We start from the raw sequence: 20338 nt of genomic DNA, 5'->3' as shown, positions 1-20338 counted from the left end.
AATGAAGTAAAGTCTAAGCCTGGCGCTCTTGATGTGCCAGATACTGTACTAAATGCTTTATGCTTATCTCATGATTCCCCACAACAGCCCTAAGAGAGGACTGTTATCCCCATTTTGAGGAAACTGACACACAAAGATGCTCCAGAATTATCCAAGGTCACACAGCCGGTAGGCAGCAGAGCCAAGATCTGAACCAAGGCAGGCTGGCTGCCAGGTATGCTGAGTCTCTTAATAATAAACTGCACTGCCCCAGTGGATGTTTACAAGATGCTAACTTTACAACCCTTTCCCTCAACTCCCTGCCACAGCCAGTCACCAAAGCCTGACCTGCCCTCAGGGGATCAGGTCTTTCTGACTTTGAAAGATCAAAGCAGATTCAAAGGTCCATGCAGTGAGTTCTCAGTATTACCAATAAACCCAACAGCCAGAAAGTTATGATCCATTTCCCTAAGTAAAGTCCAGCATAACCCTCAGGACTTATTTCATAAAAGTCTTGGTCAGAGCCACATCAAAAAGGTCAAACGAGCCAGATTTGTACCATGAATATATAGAAAATGACAGCCATTCCACTGACACTCAGAAATGTCACCGAAGGGATGGACAAACTCAAGACCCAAGTCAGGGTGTCAGGATGCAGGTGGCGCTGCCCCAGATCTCTCCTCCAGTCCTTCCCCTTCCAACCCTTGACCTCAACGATGTGGGATGTCTTCAACCACTACCTATGATACAAACTCAAGAGGGGCCTGGGCCCATGATGTCACCTAGAGATGAAGGAGAGCTGTAGTCTGGATTCCAGGATTTGGGGAAGGAGCAAGGCACTGGGGCAGAGTGGATGTTTGAGCTGAAATGTCCAGCAGGAAGCAGGCTAATGAGCCCATTAGGTATCGCTAAACAACACGTTTAAGTAGCTCTACAGGAAATAAACAGTAAGAAAGCAAAGGGATACCTCCTTCCCTAGCCCAGTCCTGATCTGAGCAGCACCGGCACCCACTGGGAAGGCCTTAGCTCTGGCCAGCCTGCTGGTCACCCCACTGGAAAATGCCAGATTCCCCAAAGAGGATGCAGTGGGCTGGAGTGGTGAGCAAACCTGGAGGGCCGCGTGGAAGAGGAGGCCGAGCAAGTAGGCGGTCCTTCCTGTCACCCCAAGCCTCTGGCAGGGGCAGGTGCAGCTGTGTGAGGCCTGAGGCTGACACGGTTTGGGGGACTCTCTTTAAGAAAAAGAATATTTTTTTTAACATCCTACTTTGGCAATTTTTTGATTGCTGAGATCCCTACCAGCGCCTTGGAAGGGGGCTGTGAAAGTGAAACTTCTTTAGCTTCTCAGTAAATCCACTTCAAGCCTCTGGGTTCATGGCAGCCCTTCCAGTAAAGTTCTGGAAGGTAAACCTTGTAGACGAAAGAAAGCCAAGGCTGTGCTGAAGAACTTTTGTCATTATTAGTAATTGAGACCCCTGGTGACTTGGGTTCACACAGTGGATCAACTTGAAAATGACATGTGCTGGGATTTTATACATTTCAAGGTGCTTTCATTTGACCCTCAGAATACACTGTGAAGGAGAAAGGGCAGGTATTACCTCTCACCTTCATTCCACAAAGATTCACTGGTTGCTTACCTGATTGTACTGCTATCATGCTGATGCTTGTGACAGAGCCACAAGCAAGGCCCAGCCTTGCCCTCCAGGAGCTACAGGCAGGGGACGGCCCACATCACCAGTCAGTCCCAGGTGACCCCCACCCCCCCCACCCCCGCCCAAGTACCGACCAAGTTTCCAAGATGAAACATGTTCAGGTTGTTTTGCCAAAGTCCCAACTTCGAGGCAAGGAAAGTTGAGGCCCAGAGAGGATGAACAAATTGGCAAAGCCAAAAGGCAGCCAGGGGCAGACGGGGAGGTAAACTAACTCAGATTAATTGTGTGTCAATTATGTGCTGTGACCTCCCTATCAGTCATCTACGATGTCATCTGATTTAATGCTCAACAACCGGCAGAGCAGCTAATCTCCACTTTTCAGGTAAACTGAGGGTCAGAAACAATCAAAACATGCCCAAGGTTCACACTTAATGAGGGACAGAGCCTGAATTTGTTCTCCAAAGGAATCTTCTTGTGAGGGGGGAGCAAAGTCAGCAAAGACCTATTTCACCATCTTGGTGACATCACACCCCCAAAACAAATTTTAATACAAAGCCCAAAACGCTTTCTCTTACAGCAGCATTTTCCCATCTTCCAGCATTTACAAACTACTCTCACAAGTTTCACCACATCCACATAAAACAATGTCTTCTTTAAATTAACTTCAAGTAATTTTTTCCTATTTAACAGCCTCCTAAGCAATAATACCCATGAAATTGCAATTTGAGATGGGTTAAAATGAAAAGTTTTCATCTGTGTACCGCTCAAAATCATCTCAGATACCACACAAGACTCACTCAGAGAAACACTCCTTCTTGCCAGACTGCATCTCACAGAGACAGAATCTAGACCTGTCACTTCTTCTAGAGTTTTTGAGAATTTGTACAACTTTTACACTTCCATTGGACTGTAGTCATGACAGGGACTTAAGAAGAAGGAACGCTCCTCACCTGGACTCCCAAACATTAATTTAGCCCCTACTCAACTGGGCGGTTGTAGGTTTAGGAAGAAGATAATAAAATGTCCAAAAAGTTCCACTGATGAGAAAACTGAGTGAGGGGCCCCTCTGTAAAGCTTCCTACATGCATTTCTTATGAGGATGGTTTCAAGGATAATTAGACTTGTCTATGACTTAACTCTTAAAACTGGTGGTCTTCCCAGTTGGGAGATTAATAGAACAGCACAAGAGAGCTGTGTAGAAAGAGCACTGCACGGGGCAGCAGAGGTTTAGCAGTGTTCAATTCCCAGAACATCCCTCTGGTGGCTGTGCAAACTTGGGAAAGTCCCTCCCCGCTGCTGGATCAGAGTCTTTTCTAGAACAGAAGTTCCGTATGGACAGAGGCCATATTTGTTTTGTACACCTCTGTGTCCCAGCACCTAGAACAGTGGTTGGGACATATTACATGTTCAATAAATACTGGCTGAACGTTTGAATCAATGAACCCATTTGTCTATAAATGAACTAACTGGCCTCTAAGGACTCATCCAATAAGTGGAAATAAAACAATGCCCTAGCCCAGCAAACCATGGGACTAGAAAAGAGTATTTGAGCAGACACTCCCCTATCCACAAATTATCAGTGGATAGGCCAATGGATTTAGCAGGTGAAGTGGAAGGAAAAAACAAGATGAGTCCTCTAACCAGATCACAGGAGCCCGGTGGCCCAGCACAGATGACAACATGGGTTGGTAGGTCTATAAGAGCCTGAATGGCACTGTCCAAAGGGGCTGTCAGTCTCCAGCCTTGGACTGATCCAAGCCTCCAGCCCTAGTCCCACAGTCACCAATGACTTGGATGAGAACAAAGAGAGCTATTTATCTAATTCCTACATGACAGGCAACAAGCAGCAGCAGCAAATATAACATATGGCAAAACCAAAATCTAAAACGGTTTGGGTAGGAGGAGATGACATAGGAAATCTAAAAATGTAAACTAGAAAAGAGATAGATATTCTCCCTTTAGGTTCAAGAAGCCAACAGCACAATTCAGAAATGGAGAACAAGTGACTTGCAATTCTGTATGTTTAAAAGGCTCTGTGGTTTGGGTTGACTGCGCATGGAACATGAGTCAGCAGTGTGACGTGGATGCCAAGAAGCATCACCGCATTAACAGAAAGATGGTGTTCAGAGCAAAGGAGACAAAGCTCTTTCTACTCTGTGTTGGAAGACTGTTGTAATTTCTGATAAACTTCAACAAAGACACAGACACACTGAAACACAACCAACCAGAGAAGAGGCAGAAATGGGGGGGGGGAAGGGGGGTGACATTCCAGAAGAGGAATGGAGGCCATTTAGCCTAGAAAAACAAAAGATTTCAGGAAGAGAGGGGGGGGAAAAGAAGAGCTGTCTTTTAACACTTCAAGGGAAATAGATTAGCCTCTTTCTCTGGGAGATAAGCAGACCAGTGAATAGATTCTGATAATTAGAATACCAGTATTCTAATATTGGGTATCCTGCCAATACCTGAAATGAGCTGCCCTGGGAGAGGCAGGTTCCCTCCTCAGCTAGGTAGAGAAGGTTGATGAGGGCAGGACTCTGAACCAAGGATCCTTCCCATCCACAGAGTGACAGTGCAAGAGAACTGAGCCCATCACGCTGTAAGTAGGGGTGTCGGGGCAGAGAAACAGAGGTCTCCAAGTCAGGATCTACACCAACATACCCCAGCCTCAGACGCTCTCTGAAATCTAGAGTGCTATTCAAATTCGGCAAAAAGTTACTGATTTCACCTCGGAAGAAGCACCATTTCTGTTGCACTTCCCTCTGGACTGAGGCCTGGCTCAGTGCTGCAAGACAGGCAAAGAAAGGTAGAGGCACTTAAGAAGTAGCTGCAGGGCAGATAAGAGACCATACTGGGTGAATGGAGAGATAAGCCTTGATGGGAGACAATCATACTCAGAGATCTCTCTTCAGAGCTGTGCAGAGAAAGTTGTTTGAATGCAGGTTTGGTTTCTCTTCTCTACCCTGACTCATGTCTCTAGTTGCTCTGCGTCTAAGGAAGCACCCACTGAGATCTGAAACAACACCCGCCCCCATCCATAGCCTGTTTCTCTGGCCGTGCAGTGCAGAGGCAGAAGAGCAAGGCCAGGTGCTCAGAAATGCATCTGACAAACAGGAGTAATATTGGCTCCCATTTATTGAACACCTACTGTGTGCCAGAAACTGTGTTAGGGTTTACATTTCACATTGCAGGTTACTTACTATTTACAGCTGAAGAAATTAAGGCTCTGAGAGGTTAAATGGCTTGGCCAAGATGGCACCACTCCAAAATAATCATAGCTCATATTCACTAAGTGCTTCGTATGTGCCAGACGCGGTCTTTCAGCAATTAAATGGTTCATCTCCTTTACTCCTCACAACAATCCTATGAGCTAGGTTCTCCTATTGTCTCCATTTTACAGATGAGAAGAGTGGCCCCAAAGGGGTCTAAAGGACTTATTCACAAAGTCACCAAGCTACAAAGTAATACATCGTAGCTCTCTTTCCTCTTGGTCACACTGTCTCTGCAGTGGAAGAAGTAACCCTGACTCTGTCTCTGGTCCACCAGGCAGGGGGCCCCCAGCAGATAAGGAAGGACTAATGCTTTGATTGGTGATTGCTACCCCTCTGTGTCCTGTGCTGAGACAGACAGGTGTGCAGGATGGGGGCCTATAGGGCAAGAACACAGCATCCAGGTGGCCTGATTGTGCATCCAGGAGTGGTCCAGCTGGGAGCTCCTCGAAGCTGACCCAGGAGCCCAAGCACAGTCACACCTGTCTCTGATGGGAAATGACACCTCCCCCGCACCACCCCACACTGCTTGGCCTCCCTTTGTTGGCAGATCCCACCCTGCTCACTGCCTCTTTTCCTGCCCAGGGAAAGCACAGTCTGGCTTCCCAAGAGAAAGCTCCAATCCAAGCCTGGTTTAAACTCCAGCACTTTACACCATTTCTTCTTTCGCCAAGTGGATGGCAAACTGGGAGTCCTCTCAGCTAAAGCTGGCCCACCCCATTCCTCCCAAACACCAAACTGAGAAAAAAAGTACTTTCCTGGAGTAGTGGCAGCAGCTAACTCCTGATGGCTGCAATTTATCACTCATGCTGTTTAGAACCACCGGTGCATGGAGATGACAAAAAGCAGACTGACTCTCAGTCAGCTTCGTTATTGCTTTTAAATTCTCTACAGACCACGCAGGCCATCATGGCCTGCACCCAGGGGTCTGCTCCCACCGCCCCCTGCCCCCCCGTGGTAGGCCACGGCCCGGGAGGCTGCTCCGTGGTGACTTCTGCAACCAGTGCCTCGCCCAGCAAGCTGCCTGCTCTCAGCCACTTCCTAGAGGGCATGCAGTAAACTGCCCGGGCACACCCGGGATCAGAGATAAAGGTGTCACCTTTTAAAGCTCAGAGTTCAAGTACCCATCAGACTAAATCAAATGACCTGGGGGAAGATGAATTGCATTTTCCTTTTAGAAATGAATGCTCAACTTTCACTTCTCCATATCAAGTTGCAACTTTTAACTGCTCTTACATGCACAGAAGTATCCCGTCTGTAAATCTTCCCATTCATGGCAACCATATGGCTAACTCCAAAAACATGAGGTTGGCAGCAACCTGCCCCCCTAACGGTCCTAACGCCAGGCCGTTGCCATTCCTCTCTGGGGGGGTTTTCTTCTGTGTCCCCAGAGAAGGCCAGCACACTCACTGAGTCCCTAGTTTCTTCTCAAATACACCCTGCAGAGAGGCCTTACAGCCCAGCCACTGAGGAGGAAAACCCCGTAGGGAAGAGCTAAAAGGAACAAGTGCCAGGCCGCCTGGGCTGCTGTCTCTCCCTGGTGCAGGTTAACTTCCAATCACGAACCAATTCACAGAAGGCTTTCGCTTACCTGAGCTGGAACGCTCAATCCGGTATAATGTCCTTAGAACTTGGCGTATGTTCTTCATGCTGGTGTCTCTGTGGCTGTACAAAAGAAGTCGCCGAGCATCTGAGAACAGGCGAGACACACTGCAGGGGGTGCAAGAAAAGTAGAAAAGCCCTGGTTAGGCCAGCTGTCTCTCCAGCTTGAACAAAGTACCTGCCGGGAAGACCCAGCCTGGCTGCAGGGTCCTCCGTGGGCCGGCCCTGACCCACTCCTGCTGCCCCCTCCTCCAACTTCACTGAGACCCTCTGCTCACAACCACCCAGCCACCAGCCCTGCCCCAAATGCTCATCCTCATGTGTCCACACAACCAAATCTCACCAGCCATCAAGGGCCAGCCCATGTGCCGCCTCTCCAGGAAGCTCTCTCACACACACACACACACACACACACACAGGTCCCCAGGACCAACTTCTCCAAAAGACACAGCAGACACAGTGCCTAGGGCCCAGGATACTCTTATGCGTCCACAAAATTTTTAAATTTCTTTTAAAATCAGAAAAAAAAAAATTCAGAAATTCAGAATGAATGCATATGATAATGAATCCAGCCTGGATTATACTCATCTTTATACCAACACAGTTATAAAATAAAATTTTTAATATTGTTGCAAGGAAGAAGGGGTTCATGAAAGCCACAAAGCCTAAGGTCCATGAACATTATAACGTGGCCCTGCCTGCCTGGCGGCAGCTTCCTCAAAACTCTCCTGCTACATCTCCTGCAGTTCTTAGTCCTTTCTAACTCATGCCACAGTTCTGTGCCTTCCAAGAATCTTCAACGGCTCATTTGGGAAACACTTATTCAGCCGTAATGTCTGTTGTTGAAACCAGGAGCCAGGAATACAAAAGTGAAGAAAGCAGCATCCTGGCCCTCAGGGAGCTCACACCCAGGGCTGAGAAAGACTTGCAGATGAAAGACCGCTGCAGTGTGATAGGGCAGCAATGGAGGAAGAGAGGTGATCTGAGAGCAGAGAGGACCAAACTCTCCCAGCCTTGGCTGTGAGCTCCTTGAGGACAGGCCCCTCCCTCTGCACAGCTCTGCATCCCCAGCTCCTGGACCAGCCGTTTCCCACACACAGTAAGTGTTTGCTAATTGAGTGTTTGCTCATTAACAGATGAAGCTGATGTGCTATGTCTCCCTTCTCTACTTACCCGCCAGTTTTTGGAGGAAAAGCCCCCAACCACAGGACTTTCATCTACATAACGTTACTCCTAAAATGCACCAAAGTGAGGTCAAACAGTCTTAAATCCTGGCGGCAGTTCTCTCTGGTCTCATTCTTTGGACTTTATCACACAAACAGTCACAAAAGAAGCTTCACTCAAACCCAACCATTCAAAATTCCCCGGAGGTTGAGAAGGGAAAGGAAAAGTTTTAACTGACAAGTTTGGGAATGAAAACCTGATCCGGTACTTACATGGACTTGTTAAAGTTTCCAACAACCCCGGGGGCCTCACCAGGAGTCGGATAACGGAAACAGGGGTTATTGGCATTACAGATAATCCCCTGAACCCAAGGAAGTGTTCCTGCAGAGGGCATGGCTTTGTTTGGAAAGTGGCCTGTTAAAATCGAGGAGAAGAAAAACACAAGGAGAAACATTAATTCTTTGAAGGATTTGGGACTTGACAGGAACCTCTATCACTTTTGGTTCCACCAAACATTGCTCCATCCCAAATCTGTCTGTCCCACTCCCCACATCCCTGAGACCTGCCACCCTGGACTAATCTGACCCTGAGTTGGAAATGTGGCATCAGATAGCGGTTCTTAATCTACTTGACGTAGTCTGTTGAGTGGGATTCATGACACCAGCCTTGGGGAAGTGACCAGAGGGGCTGATTAGACCATATACAGAAGGTGCCTGGAGGGCAGCAAGTATTGGCTCCTCATTCCTTCATCTTCTACCACTCACCTCGCCTTTCAGAGACACAGAGGGGCCCTGGCGAGGACCTAATCCAATTCCTTCACACTTGAAGGAGGAAACCACGGCAAGATAAAGTGGCTGATGAAGAACACTCAGGAAGTCAGTGGGCAGGACCAGGGGCAGAACCCACATTTCTGTGATCCCAGTCATGCTCCTTCCCTCCCACCTGTGGCCTCCTTTATCTGCTAGCTTTTCTCAGTCCCCCCGGTACTGGCCTCTGTGACCTCTGTTCACCTTCTCCACTAGCTCCCAAGCTCCTCAAAAGCACCTAATGAACGTGCTGACTTGGGGGCAGATGCCATCTCTGAAGCGATGTTAGTTGCTGTTGCTGTTTCTCCTCCCATCAGAGCACTGAGCCCCACCCAACAGGCCATCTCCTCTCTGTCCCCTTCCCTTCATTACGGAGGAGCTTCGTACAAACAGCAGGACTGCGTGTACAGGGGCTGGTGTGCTGCGTCAAAGGCCATGGGGCTGCTTACGGGGATCAAGAGAAATGTGCCCTGGAACCAGGGGCTCCTAACCTGAGACCAAGCACGTGTGGATTCCTGTGACAGAAAGGCTGAGGCTCCACGCTCATCATATTCTCAGGGTTATCTGTGACCCCAAAAGAGTTAACAACCATTAAGAACCATGGCTCTGAGTAGTGAAGAGCCGTATAGCTTCACAGGCTTTAGGGTCAAATCAACTGGGATTTACATCCAGTCTCTGCAACTTGCTAAGCAGTGACTTTGGCCAAGTCACTGACCCCTTAACCCTCAGTTTCCTCATCTATAAAATGGTGGTAACAATACAATCGATTTCGCAGAGCTGTAGTGAGTATTACATGAGTTTTTACAAGCAAAGCATGCCGCAGAGTGCCTGGCAGAGATTAAGGCTCAGTGAATGGGCCCGTTAGGGTTACTGAGGCGCTGTGGTGGCCAGCCTACAATAGTACTTCCTTGGCTCTTGCCTTGCCAGGAACACTCCTTCCATCACACAGCACCCCCTCCCCCAGGCAGAAACCCAGTTTTATTCAGCTTACTATTTTCATGCAAATGGGCTAACAGAGTTAGCCAGAAGTTCACCCACAGCCAGGACTTGCTACACTTTGCATTTCAATACTGGGTCCTTCTATCTTTCTTTTTCTTCTATCCACATTCCAACCAGAGAGGTAACATCCAAAGCAAGGATGAACCAAGATCTGGTCCCCGTGGCCACCCTCTGCAGGGACTCTGGCCTGTTGAACATTTACTCAGTTAATCCCCTTATCTCCCTGTTAATAGTTCAAGGAAAACCAAACAAGGTCCCTTGCCTAAGTCAGCTGCTCCTCATTCAGGGGAGATTTATGTAACCCAACCAAATACTCAAAGGACCAAGGGATTCTCCCCTTTAACCTCCAGGAAATACTGGCACCAAAGGCAGGGTGATGTTGGTCCAGCACACCAACAACATGCTTCAGTCTAAACCTTGGTGAGTGAAGCAAAGACCCTTCCTCGTGTGTCGTGTCCCACCTGATTTGCAAATAAAAGCAGGGTGAGGACTTGGCATTGGTGCACAGGATGACAGTCAAGTAGCTTAATGGAGTCTCATGACCCAGGGAAGTGATTAGGACCTTGATGGGTCTGGGTCAAACTGGGAAAGATTTATGGGGAAGAATTATATACCATTCTTCTGTTCCTAGAGACAAGACACCTCTGTAAGCCTCACCTTAACTCTCTGCCCTTCCAGCTAGGTCCCTAGAAGGTGGTGAGAACAGGAAGTAAGGTTGCAGTAGTAAGTACATAGATGGAGGGCAAAAGTCTTATCTATCTCCCATAGGTATAGGAATTTCACAACATTTCTGAGAATTGATGGTCTGGATTCAGAGAGATTTGGGTCAAAATTCAACAACTTGCCCAAGATCATAACCTCAGCAAGTGGCAGAGCCAGGATCCAAACAAACCCGTCTGTCTGATACCAAGGTCTGCACTATTTCCCTTACACCGTCTTGTCTGCTTGTGATAATTCCTGAGAAAGAATAGCTTATCAGATGAAAAAGCTGAGTTTTCCCTAAAATGTGTACTTCAGTGGGGCTTAGGGTAATGCTTATACAAAATCAAATACACACTTGTTCATCAATCTTTGAGGTTCCAAACAAGAAAGCAGTGTTACCTTCCAGGCCCACAAACTGAGTGTGTATTTCATTGTAAGCTCTTTTTCTTTTTGGTGAAATCAGAAAATCACATCTGGTAGAATGTTTTGAGGTTTCGTGGGGTTTTTTAAAACTTGAATATGTATAATGTGTACTGGCAAATTAGCAGGTAAATAACTGCCACTACGTGCCCTGAGAGACACGGGACCAGACCAAGAACACAATTCAAAGGTGACCCCGGCCCTCCCTCTTCCCTGAAGAACTGTATCCTGCACACCTGTAGGGCTGGTGGGATGTGGGTGGAGCTGGTTAATGACAGGAAAAGTCACTGGAGCCACGGAAAAGAGGTCCCAGCCAAACCTCCCCCATAAATGCTGATCTTTTACACTGGGACATTTTTGCAGTATTAATCCATCCAGCAAGCCCAGCCAGGAGAGAAGGGCTGTGACTGTGGGATAACACAACAACCATACGGGGTAGGTCTTATTATTCCCTTTTTATAGAGATGAGGAAACCCAGGTACAGAGAAGCCAAGCCACTTGCCCAAGGTGACATACCTGTGTTGAAGCCGGGATTCGAACCTAGGTAACCTGACACCTGGAGCTTGTGTTTTCAGCCACTACTGTATTATCTATGCTCACTGAAAAGGCCATCATCCAAACACATGATTGGGAGTCAGATGACCTGAGCTTTATTTCATCACTGTCACTTGATACATATGTGACCTCGGGCAATTCCCTGCACTTCTCTGAGCCCCAATTTACTTATCAAGAAATTAAAGCAGGGCTTCCCTGGTGGCGCAGTGGTTGAGAATCTGCCTGCCAATGCAGGGGACACGGGTTCGAGCCCTGGTCTGGGAAGATCCCACATGCTGCGGAGCAACCAGGCCCGTGAGCCACAATTACTGAGCCTGCGCGTCTGGAGCCTGTGCTCCACAACAAGAGAGGCCGCGATGCTGAGAGGCCCACGCACCGTGATGAAGAGTGGTCCCCACTTGCCACAACTAGAGAAAGCCCTCGCATAGAAACGAAGACCCAACACAGCCATAAGTAAATAAATAAATAAATAAAAATAAAATTAAAAAAATAAATAAATAAAATAAAGTCATTGCCGTGCAGCTCAAAGGAGTAATTTATAAAAAAAAAAAAAAGAAATTAAAGCAAATGATAGCAATTATAAAGTCCATTATACAAGGTTGTTATGCGAATCAAATGAAATAATATTAGTCAATCCAAGATGTTCTCCACAAATGCTGCTTAAAATTATATGTTCCATGATTTGCAACTGTGTGGTAAAGACATAATGTATATGAAAAAGCCCTGCAGGGACCAGATGATAGTGGTATTAAGGTATTGCCTTAGGGGGCTTTTTTAATTACAGCTTTCTGAGCTATCAGTAAGGTTATTTTACTTTCATGATTGAAAATGCATGAAACAGATGTTGGCTATTATTATAATTACTATTATCACCATCTACTAGGACTGAAAATGGTTTCCTGAGCTCATGCCTTATCAAACAATTGAAAGCCTAGCTTTTCTGTTCCAAACCATTTGCACTGTTTCCTAAAGATAGCATCTTGGGAGAGGTCACATTTAGCCCATGCCCATTGCCTGGATTTCGCTTGCCAGCAGTAAGTCTTAGGCGGGATGCTGATATACTCACATTCATGTTGTTCATAGGGTGGGTAGCTCAGCCGCACGGAGATCAGAATCAGGAAGATAAATAGAGGCCAGGCCACTTCCAGCAACAGCTGACACTGAGTGGGAAATAAGACAGAGCACTGTGAATTAAACAAACAAAAAAACATGGATGCCTAATGCTATTGAGCTTTGGGAAATCCACAAAAAAGTTAATTAAACAATCGATCAGGGCTTCCCTGGTGGCACAGTGGTTAAGAATCCGCCTGCCAATGCAGGGGACATGGGTTCGAGCCCTGGTCCGGGGAGATCCCACATGCCGCAGAGCAACTAAGCCCATGCACCACAACTACTGAGCCTGTGCTCTAGAGCCCATGAGCCACAACTACTGAAGCCCGCGTGCCACAACTACTGAAGCCCGCGCACCTAGAGCCCGTGCTCCACAACAAGAGAAGCCACAGCAATGAGAAGCCTGTGCACCGCAACGAACAGCAGCCGCCGCTCGCCACAACTAGAGAAAGTCCGCACGCAGGAACAAAGACCCAACGCAGCCATAAAAATAAATAAATAAATAAATAAATAAATAAATAAACAAACAAACAAACAAACAATTGATCAACTTCTCCAGCCTCTCTTACCACTCTCTAAGCTTTGATAATACTGAATTGTTTGCAGTTCTCACCTTATAACTTACTATTCCATACCTCTGTGTTTTCCCTACAAAAGGGAAGATGCTTCCCATCCTGCTTCATCTGGCTCACTTCCACTCATCCTTCAAGATTCAACCAGGCACAATTTCCTTTACTAAAATCTCAGGCTGAGCTGGAAGCCCTTCTGCTGTGCTCCCAGAGTAACCCATGCATCCTCCTCCCATAACAGTTTCCCTGAGCCCCTGAAATCATGTTTTTATCACTGGCTTCCTCACGACGATATGAGTACCCTGAAGGCAAGCACTGGATCAAGTCATCTTTGCATCTCCAGCCTTAGCATAGTGTCAGGTATGTTATGACCATTTGTTAAAAGAAGAGGGCCAGGGCAACCTGCTGTGTTAAATACACACCACCTTGGCTCTAAAGGAACACACAAAGTTGCCCCCTGCAGGGCTGAGACTAGGGCTCCAAAGGACAATGGAAATTCACATGCAGTTCCATAGTGACCTGTGTGCCCCCAGGACTGGAAAGATCTGGGAAGAGTGCAAAGTCCTTCCCCATCCATTGAGATCTGGTCACCACCTTCTCCAGTGGGTTAGAAGATCATTAAACATATGTAACTGTGATCCACCAGTTAAAGCAATGGGGTTTCTCTAAAGGAAAAACCTGCCTCAGTGAGCTACCAGGAGATAAATAAGCACAGGGACAGGATGGAAATCATGAGACATAATCTAACTGAACCTGTGGTGTTCGGACAACTAGTTCCATGGCCTGAAGCCTCACCTCTTTCATTCCTTTCAGTTCTGGACTCAGATGTTCTAATTAGGATGAACACCAAAGAGCCCAGAATAGTCACGGGCCCTTGTGGTTGAGAGTAACTACAAGTGTGGCTTCAGAGCCAAGAGAACACTGATATGAAATCCCTCCTTTTATTTAAACAGAACTTTTCTTGATCCCCAAGTCCATATATTTTTATTGTGGAAATTTTGAAATTAAAAAAAAATACAGAAAAGTAGAAAAAAATAAATATAAATCACCATTAATCCTACTTCCTGGAGATAATCCCTAGTAAATTAAGCTAACAATGGTTCTCCATTAATATTTTTTTGTCTTTTTTTCCTATTCATACATAAATAATGATTTTTCTCTACAAAATTAAGATTATACAGCATATATAATTTTGTATTTTGCTTTTTCATTGAACATCACATGAGGAGTGTTTTCCATGACATAAAATACTCTCTTAAAATATGGATTTTAATGGCCACTTGATACTCCACGCTGTGAATAGATCATAATTAATTTAACCTTTCTGCTTCAGATTGGTTTTAGCTTTTATTATTTGTCGTTGGATTTCTAGTATTTTACATTCCAAAGACCTTTGATATGGTTCCACATTAAACTGTTTTTTAAATCTTCTTTTTAGAAGGAAATACATGGATGAGGACAGTGGATGTCCTAGGATGATAAGAACATGGGTGATTTTTTTAAACACCTTCCTGTGTTTTCTAAATTTTCCATAATGAGCATGTATTACTTCTCTAGTAGAACAAAAAACAAAAAAAAACCCACTGTTACCATATAACTATGAAGAATAGTTTGCTCTAGATAGCACACCAGGAAAAAAAAAAGACAAATGGGTCCTTCTTTGGAAGAAAGCATGCTGTCAGTGGGGTCTCCAAGACCAAAGATGGGGCTGGTCTTGCTAAATATTTCTGTAAATAATCCCAAAGAGGCAACACACAGTGAAATCTCCAAGCTTTCAAATGACATTCAGCCTCCTCTACCGGCTGAGCTGCAAGTCCCTCCTTGGGCTCTCCAAGTACCCTGAGCCTCTACCAGCACTGGGCATAGCAGGGGCTCCTCCTCTAGTGTCCCTTTCTTCTCACTGAGCCTCCCGCATGATAAGGGCTTGAAAAATGTGTGTTGCGTGAGAGAATGAACTGACGTTTACAAAATAATAAAGATGGAAATGTAAGTCAGTTGAGCCCTTTGGGAAAGCAACTTGGCCATATGTATTCAAAAGATATGTTTATTCCCCTTGACCAAACAGTATTCCTAGAAATGCATCCCACAGAACTAAGTTTAAAATATCAAAAAGCTATATACACTAAGTTACTCATTCATTAAAACACTATAATTGCAAAGTATTCGAAACAACTTAATTGCACAGCAATAGAGAAATGATTAAATATGGCACATCTACTCAACAATACATTATGCAGTCACTACAACTACAACAGTGTCTGTGTTTATGAAACACAGACACTAGTAACCATATAATATTAAGTGAAAAAAGTGGAACACAAAATTGTATGCATTCCAAGCTTACAGCTAAATAAAATCACTCACAAATATTAACAGAAGGGAGTAAAACTTCCAAAAAATGGTTTAACTGTGAATAAGTTCAGAAAAGAATAATAAAGTAAAAAAAAAAAAGAAAAAAAAACCAACAAAAACAAAATTAAATGAAGAGTATGAGTAAGACAGTCATCAACCTTGAAGCTCTGAAGCTACTACGTGTACTTCTGCGATAAATAGTAGCTACCATTTACTTTTTTAGAGTCAAGTGTGTAGCAGGCACATTATACATGGATTATTTCATTTAAGCCTGCAAACAGCCCTGAGATGTAGGAACCATTATTGTCTGTATTTTATATGTGGCAAGGCTAAAGCTCAAGGAAGGGTAAGTCACAGAGAAAGTCAGTGGCAGGGTTGAGATTAGCAGCTTGTTTTGCCCAACTCGTGTGGCCCAGGTAGGAAATGACCCCACTAGGTGGCACAGTCAAAAAATACCAACAGGTTCCACAGAGGTAAAATGAGCTCATGGCCTACAGGTTTATGATAGTTACAGCCAATCCTGAGCACCTACTGTGTACCAGGGATTTATATACCTCATCTCTAATATTTAATTTTCACAAGAACTTTGGGAGGTAGCTGGTATCATTAGATAGTGAAGAAAGTAAGATTGGGGCAGGTTATGAGCCATAGCCTGGTAAGAGAGTGCACCAGAGTTTGAACCCAGATCTACTGACCCCAACGTGCTTTTGCACCCATCACCCTGCCTCTCACAGAGCCATGTTTGAGATATATACCTTACAAGATGGCCACTTAAGAGGAGTCTGGCACTCACCAGCCCTCCTGGGCACTGATCTGACCCAATGAATCAAAGTTTATGTTCCTGGACATCTCTGTAGCCCCACATCTAGGATCCAATAGGGGAGCAGATGCTCAAAATATGTTGATTGATTGAAAAAAAAAAAAATGAACGGATCTTTCCCATGGCACTAATAGCAAAGAGCACAAAGAAAATCTTGCAACTCATTTTCAGCAGCTGAAGCCAGTGGGCATAAGCAGATTAGGGAAAGCGGTAAGGAAAAGACTGACAACAATAATGGCAGCTAACACTTAAATAGGTCTTACCATGTATCAGTGTTCTAAGTGCTTAACATAGATGAACTCATTTAATCTTCAAATAACCCCATTAGCACTATTATAATACCCAGTTCACAGATGAGGGAACTGAGGCTGAAAGGGTAAATAAACTGCCCAAAGATACAAGCCTGGTAAATGGCAGAGCCAGAATTCAAAGCCAGTCCAACTCAAGGGTGTGTTCTTAGCCACTATGCATCCCAGCCTCCTTACCCCCTGCCCCATTACCAGAGTATCTAGATCTTGATCTTCATAAGCCGTGCTGAGCTGAGATACTAACATGTATGAATGAATGAAGAGACCGTCTCCAAGAGCCAGCACTCAAACCAGAGAACTCGTGACACACAATTCTCTCCCTGCACTTTTACTCTGAACCTCTAAAATTATTTCTGTCATTGAACATACAATTTGCCTTCCAAACTCAGGGGGCTGTTCTAGGTACTTCTTTTCCTAATAGCCTCCCTCTAGAAACCCAATTTGACTTCTGCCAGGAATGCCATTCTGGCTCCACTCATTGTCAAAATCAGATTTCTCCCCCATCTCTAAGCACTTTAGCACTTTTCCTTTAGAATAGGCCCTCATAAATATTTGGGTTGGCCAAAAAGTTCGTTTGGGTCTTCCATACCAGATGGAAAACCCAAACGAACTTTTTGGCCAACCCAATAGCTTGGAAATAAGACTGATGCTTTACTGCTACACACTCCTATAGAAAACTAGAAAACTCTTCTAAATCTTAGTCTGATGATACCTACCCACCTCCCTCCACACCTGCCCCCACCACGAGGCAGAGGAGATGGAGAGGAACACCGCGTTCAAAAGATGCTTCTTACCAAAGTTAGAAACTCAGAAGCCTTCTTTTAGGTTGGGTATTAAAACAAAAATTCTGATGTTTCAGTAAATTGCTACACTGAGCTGCTCTGGGTACTTTCCACCTCGTTATTCCTCAGCAACAACATGGGGATAATATGAGCGAGCGTTTCTAGAGCAGGGTTTCTCTCAACAGCACTATTGATATTTGCGGCCAGATAAGCGTTGTAAGGAGCCCTCCTGTGAATGGAAGAATGTTTCCCCCATCCCTGGTCTCCGCCCGCCAGAACCAACAGTACCAACCACCCCTGGCCAGGGCTGTAACCGCCAAACAATGTCTCTAGACATTACCGAATGTCCCTGGGACATTAAAATAGTGCTAGGCTACTTTTAGAATTTGATAAGGTAATACGATTCAATGGAGAAAAGAAACAGATGAAAATATGGAAGACTATTCTGAGAGGTTAAAAAAGTAAAATGTGAGACAATGAATTTTCCCAGTTAACAGGATGTTCATCAAAGCAATAGCACACTCTAGGCTATATCAGCATCACGATGAAAAATACTTATCCATATATACCTCAATTAAGTCTGGACAAATTAAAGTGAAATCTTAAAGATCAAATCAGAGAAATGCTAGAGGGAAAAAGAAATCTGAAAACCACGCCTGCCCTCCCAGAACTGTAAAGCCTCATGCGGTGATGGTGGATTTTTAAATTGGTTTGATCCTTCGGAAGGACATCTGATCATATATGTCAAGGGCCATTTCCTCGGACCTAGGAATCGTACTTCTGAGATTTTGGCCTAAGGAAATAATATAAAAATAAGAAAAGGCTATATGTATAAAGTCTTCATAGTAGTTTATGTATAACAGCAAACACAGGAAACATCTGAATGTTGGCAATAGGGTATGAACTTACAAAATGAAAACTGCATTGATGGATTACTGTGATGCTACCAGGAATGTCAGTGGCATTATCCCATGGCAGATTTGGGTCCAAAAGATCCAGCCCCTCCTCTTACTAATTTACTAACTTATAACACTTTCTTCACCTGTGGAACAGAAATTGTAATGCATACCTCTCAGAATTGCTGTGAAAATAAAGAAGATAACGGATACAAAAATACTTTCAAAAGTACAAATCACAGCCTACACATCAAGAATCATTATTATAAATATGTAAATTATTTGGAAACACGGCAACATATATGCCAAATGATGTTAAATGAAAGAGGAAAACAGAGCACAAAATGGTATGTATGTATGTATGTAATGATTACAATTGTCTCCTTGGGCTATCGTCCTTCAAGTCCCCTCAGTGCCAAGGACCACACCATCTGACCCTCGTCATCATGACCTATCTACCTCAGAGACTCCTTCTGCACATAAAATAAAATTCAGCTGCCCTTGCTCAGCTCCATGGCTGCATGATCTGCCCCTGCTGACTCCCAACTCACCCCCAGCCAGTCTTCCTTCAGTGCCACTGGCTTTCCTGTTCTTTGACTCCAGAACATGCGTTAGGCCCGTGGCCTTCACACCCTCTGTCTCTCTGCCTGGAATCCAGTGGCCTGACGGCTGAGCTCCCAATCTTCCCCTGGCTAACTGCTGCTCGAACTTCAAGGCTCCTAGCTTAAATGTCATGACCTTCTATTCTAAATTAACTCCCTATCCACAGCCTGGTAGTACCTAACATAGTAGGACAGTTTGGTTTTTTTCCTTCATAGCACTTAATCACAGTTTGTAATGAGATTTCTACTTATGTGATAATGTGCTTCATATCTGCTTCCCTCACTGAACTGTAAGCTCTATGAGGGCAGGGATCCTGCCTGTATACCCAGCACACTATCTTACGTGCAGTAGATGTTCAATAAATATCTATCCAAAGGAAACAATAAATGGCTATTTGTTCTAACTTTCCTCATTCCAAAGAAGTGGAAACTGAAACTCAGGAAAAATGAGTTTCCCTGAGCCATTGAGACATGTAGTGGCCAAGCTGGAATTAGAACTGAATGAGAATTAGATAATAATTAGAATTCTTATCTGGATTTGAACCAGCAATGCCAGGCCAGGACTAAGGACAGGAAAGAAATGTATCAGGTGAAATTGGAAGCCAGGAAGAGGTGCAGAAAGTTTGCGTCTATGCTATAAAATTCTCTAGTGGCTCTTAAATGAGGAGTCTTAATTTTTATTTATTTGATAGCTTATTCCTTGTCATTAAACAATCCCCAAATATTGATACTCTAATATTGATATATGCAGAAATTAGAATTATCTATTTTCCCAGATACATAGCTAGACAGATCTAAATGAGAACATTAATGGCAAAGAGAAAAAAGAGAGGCCATATGGCCGTACTCTGTCCCATCTGTTCCATGGGGACCTTGGCCTCTGGCTCAGCCTAAAAGCAGATGAGGATCCGGAGAACTCTGAAGCCCCTCGCCCTTCCTGTTCCAAGCCCTGTTTGTGCTCAGCGACTGCCACCCACACAAGTTAACCGTTACTTTGGACCCAAACTGAGCTTTGCACCCAACTTATGCAACTCAATTTCAATGTATTCTTTGCCCAACAGGAACAGCGGAAATCTACCCCTGGCTGATGGTCCCCATGAGTCTGCATAATGGGAGCACAAGAGAGAGGTCCCCAGGATTCATTAGCAAACAAGGACACAGAGTGAAAGGGCAAACGGCTGCCTTTCAGGAAGGTTGCTCAGGGTTTGCTGTTCAGCACCCAGCTTTTACATCTTTCTTCCCATCTCCCTGCACACAAGGCCCCTATAGCAGGGGAGCCTCCTTGAGACCTGTAAACTAATGGCCCATTTAACGCATTTACCCTCCGTTCAGCAAATATTTATTAAGCATATCCCTGGTGCCAGGCTCTGGGGCCAAGTGTGCACATCCAGGATCTCAGAAGGAGGAAATCAAGCAATGGTTTTCCATACACTGTGGGCAAGAACTATTTGGAGCTGCTAACTTCTTCCCCTGCCTACTGGGCAGAGCTCGTTCTGACTATGTGAGCTAACAAAGTGGTACCAAAACCCTAAACAGGTTCCATTGTCTATAAAACAATATATCTAGAGATCCAAGCCAGGTGGATTGGGAAGTAGCTACAGCCAGCACTTGAGATCCATGGGCATTAAATCTTTCATGCAGATAAGGCAAAGCCTGCTAAAAAAGGGCCTGTGCCTGTAGGGCCACCAGGAAATTGGTTCTGGTGCTACTTCCATGACCCACCCACTCTGGACCCCTGTCCCCCACCCCAAACCCCA

General features: G+C 45.0%; 1 protein-coding gene across 4 annotated transcripts in view; it reads right to left on the bottom strand.

Moving 5' to 3' along the window:
* Nucleotides 1-20338, bottom strand: part of ABCA1 (ATP binding cassette subfamily A member 1) — a 135001-nt gene that overhangs the window by 91128 nt on the left and 23535 nt on the right. For all 4 annotated transcript variants that reach the window (XM_061200161.1, XM_061200160.1, XM_061200162.1 and 1 more), the window contains exons 3-5: nt 12209-12302; nt 7933-8074; nt 6486-6604 (exon numbers count right to left, since the gene is read on the bottom strand). In XM_061200161.1, coding sequence (XP_061056144.1) covers nt 6486-6604; nt 7933-8074; nt 12209-12302 — 355 coding nt within the window. The remainder of the gene's footprint in view (nt 1-6485; nt 6605-7932; nt 8075-12208; nt 12303-20338) is intronic.

Source organism: Eubalaena glacialis, chromosome 9, assembly GCF_028564815.1.
Source record: "Eubalaena glacialis isolate mEubGla1 chromosome 9, mEubGla1.1.hap2.+ XY, whole genome shotgun sequence".
NCBI classification, from domain to species: domain Eukaryota; kingdom Metazoa; phylum Chordata; class Mammalia; order Artiodactyla; family Balaenidae; genus Eubalaena; species Eubalaena glacialis.
The sequence above is the reverse complement of the archived record's forward strand: the minus strand, read 5'-3'. Positions and strand labels throughout refer to the sequence as shown.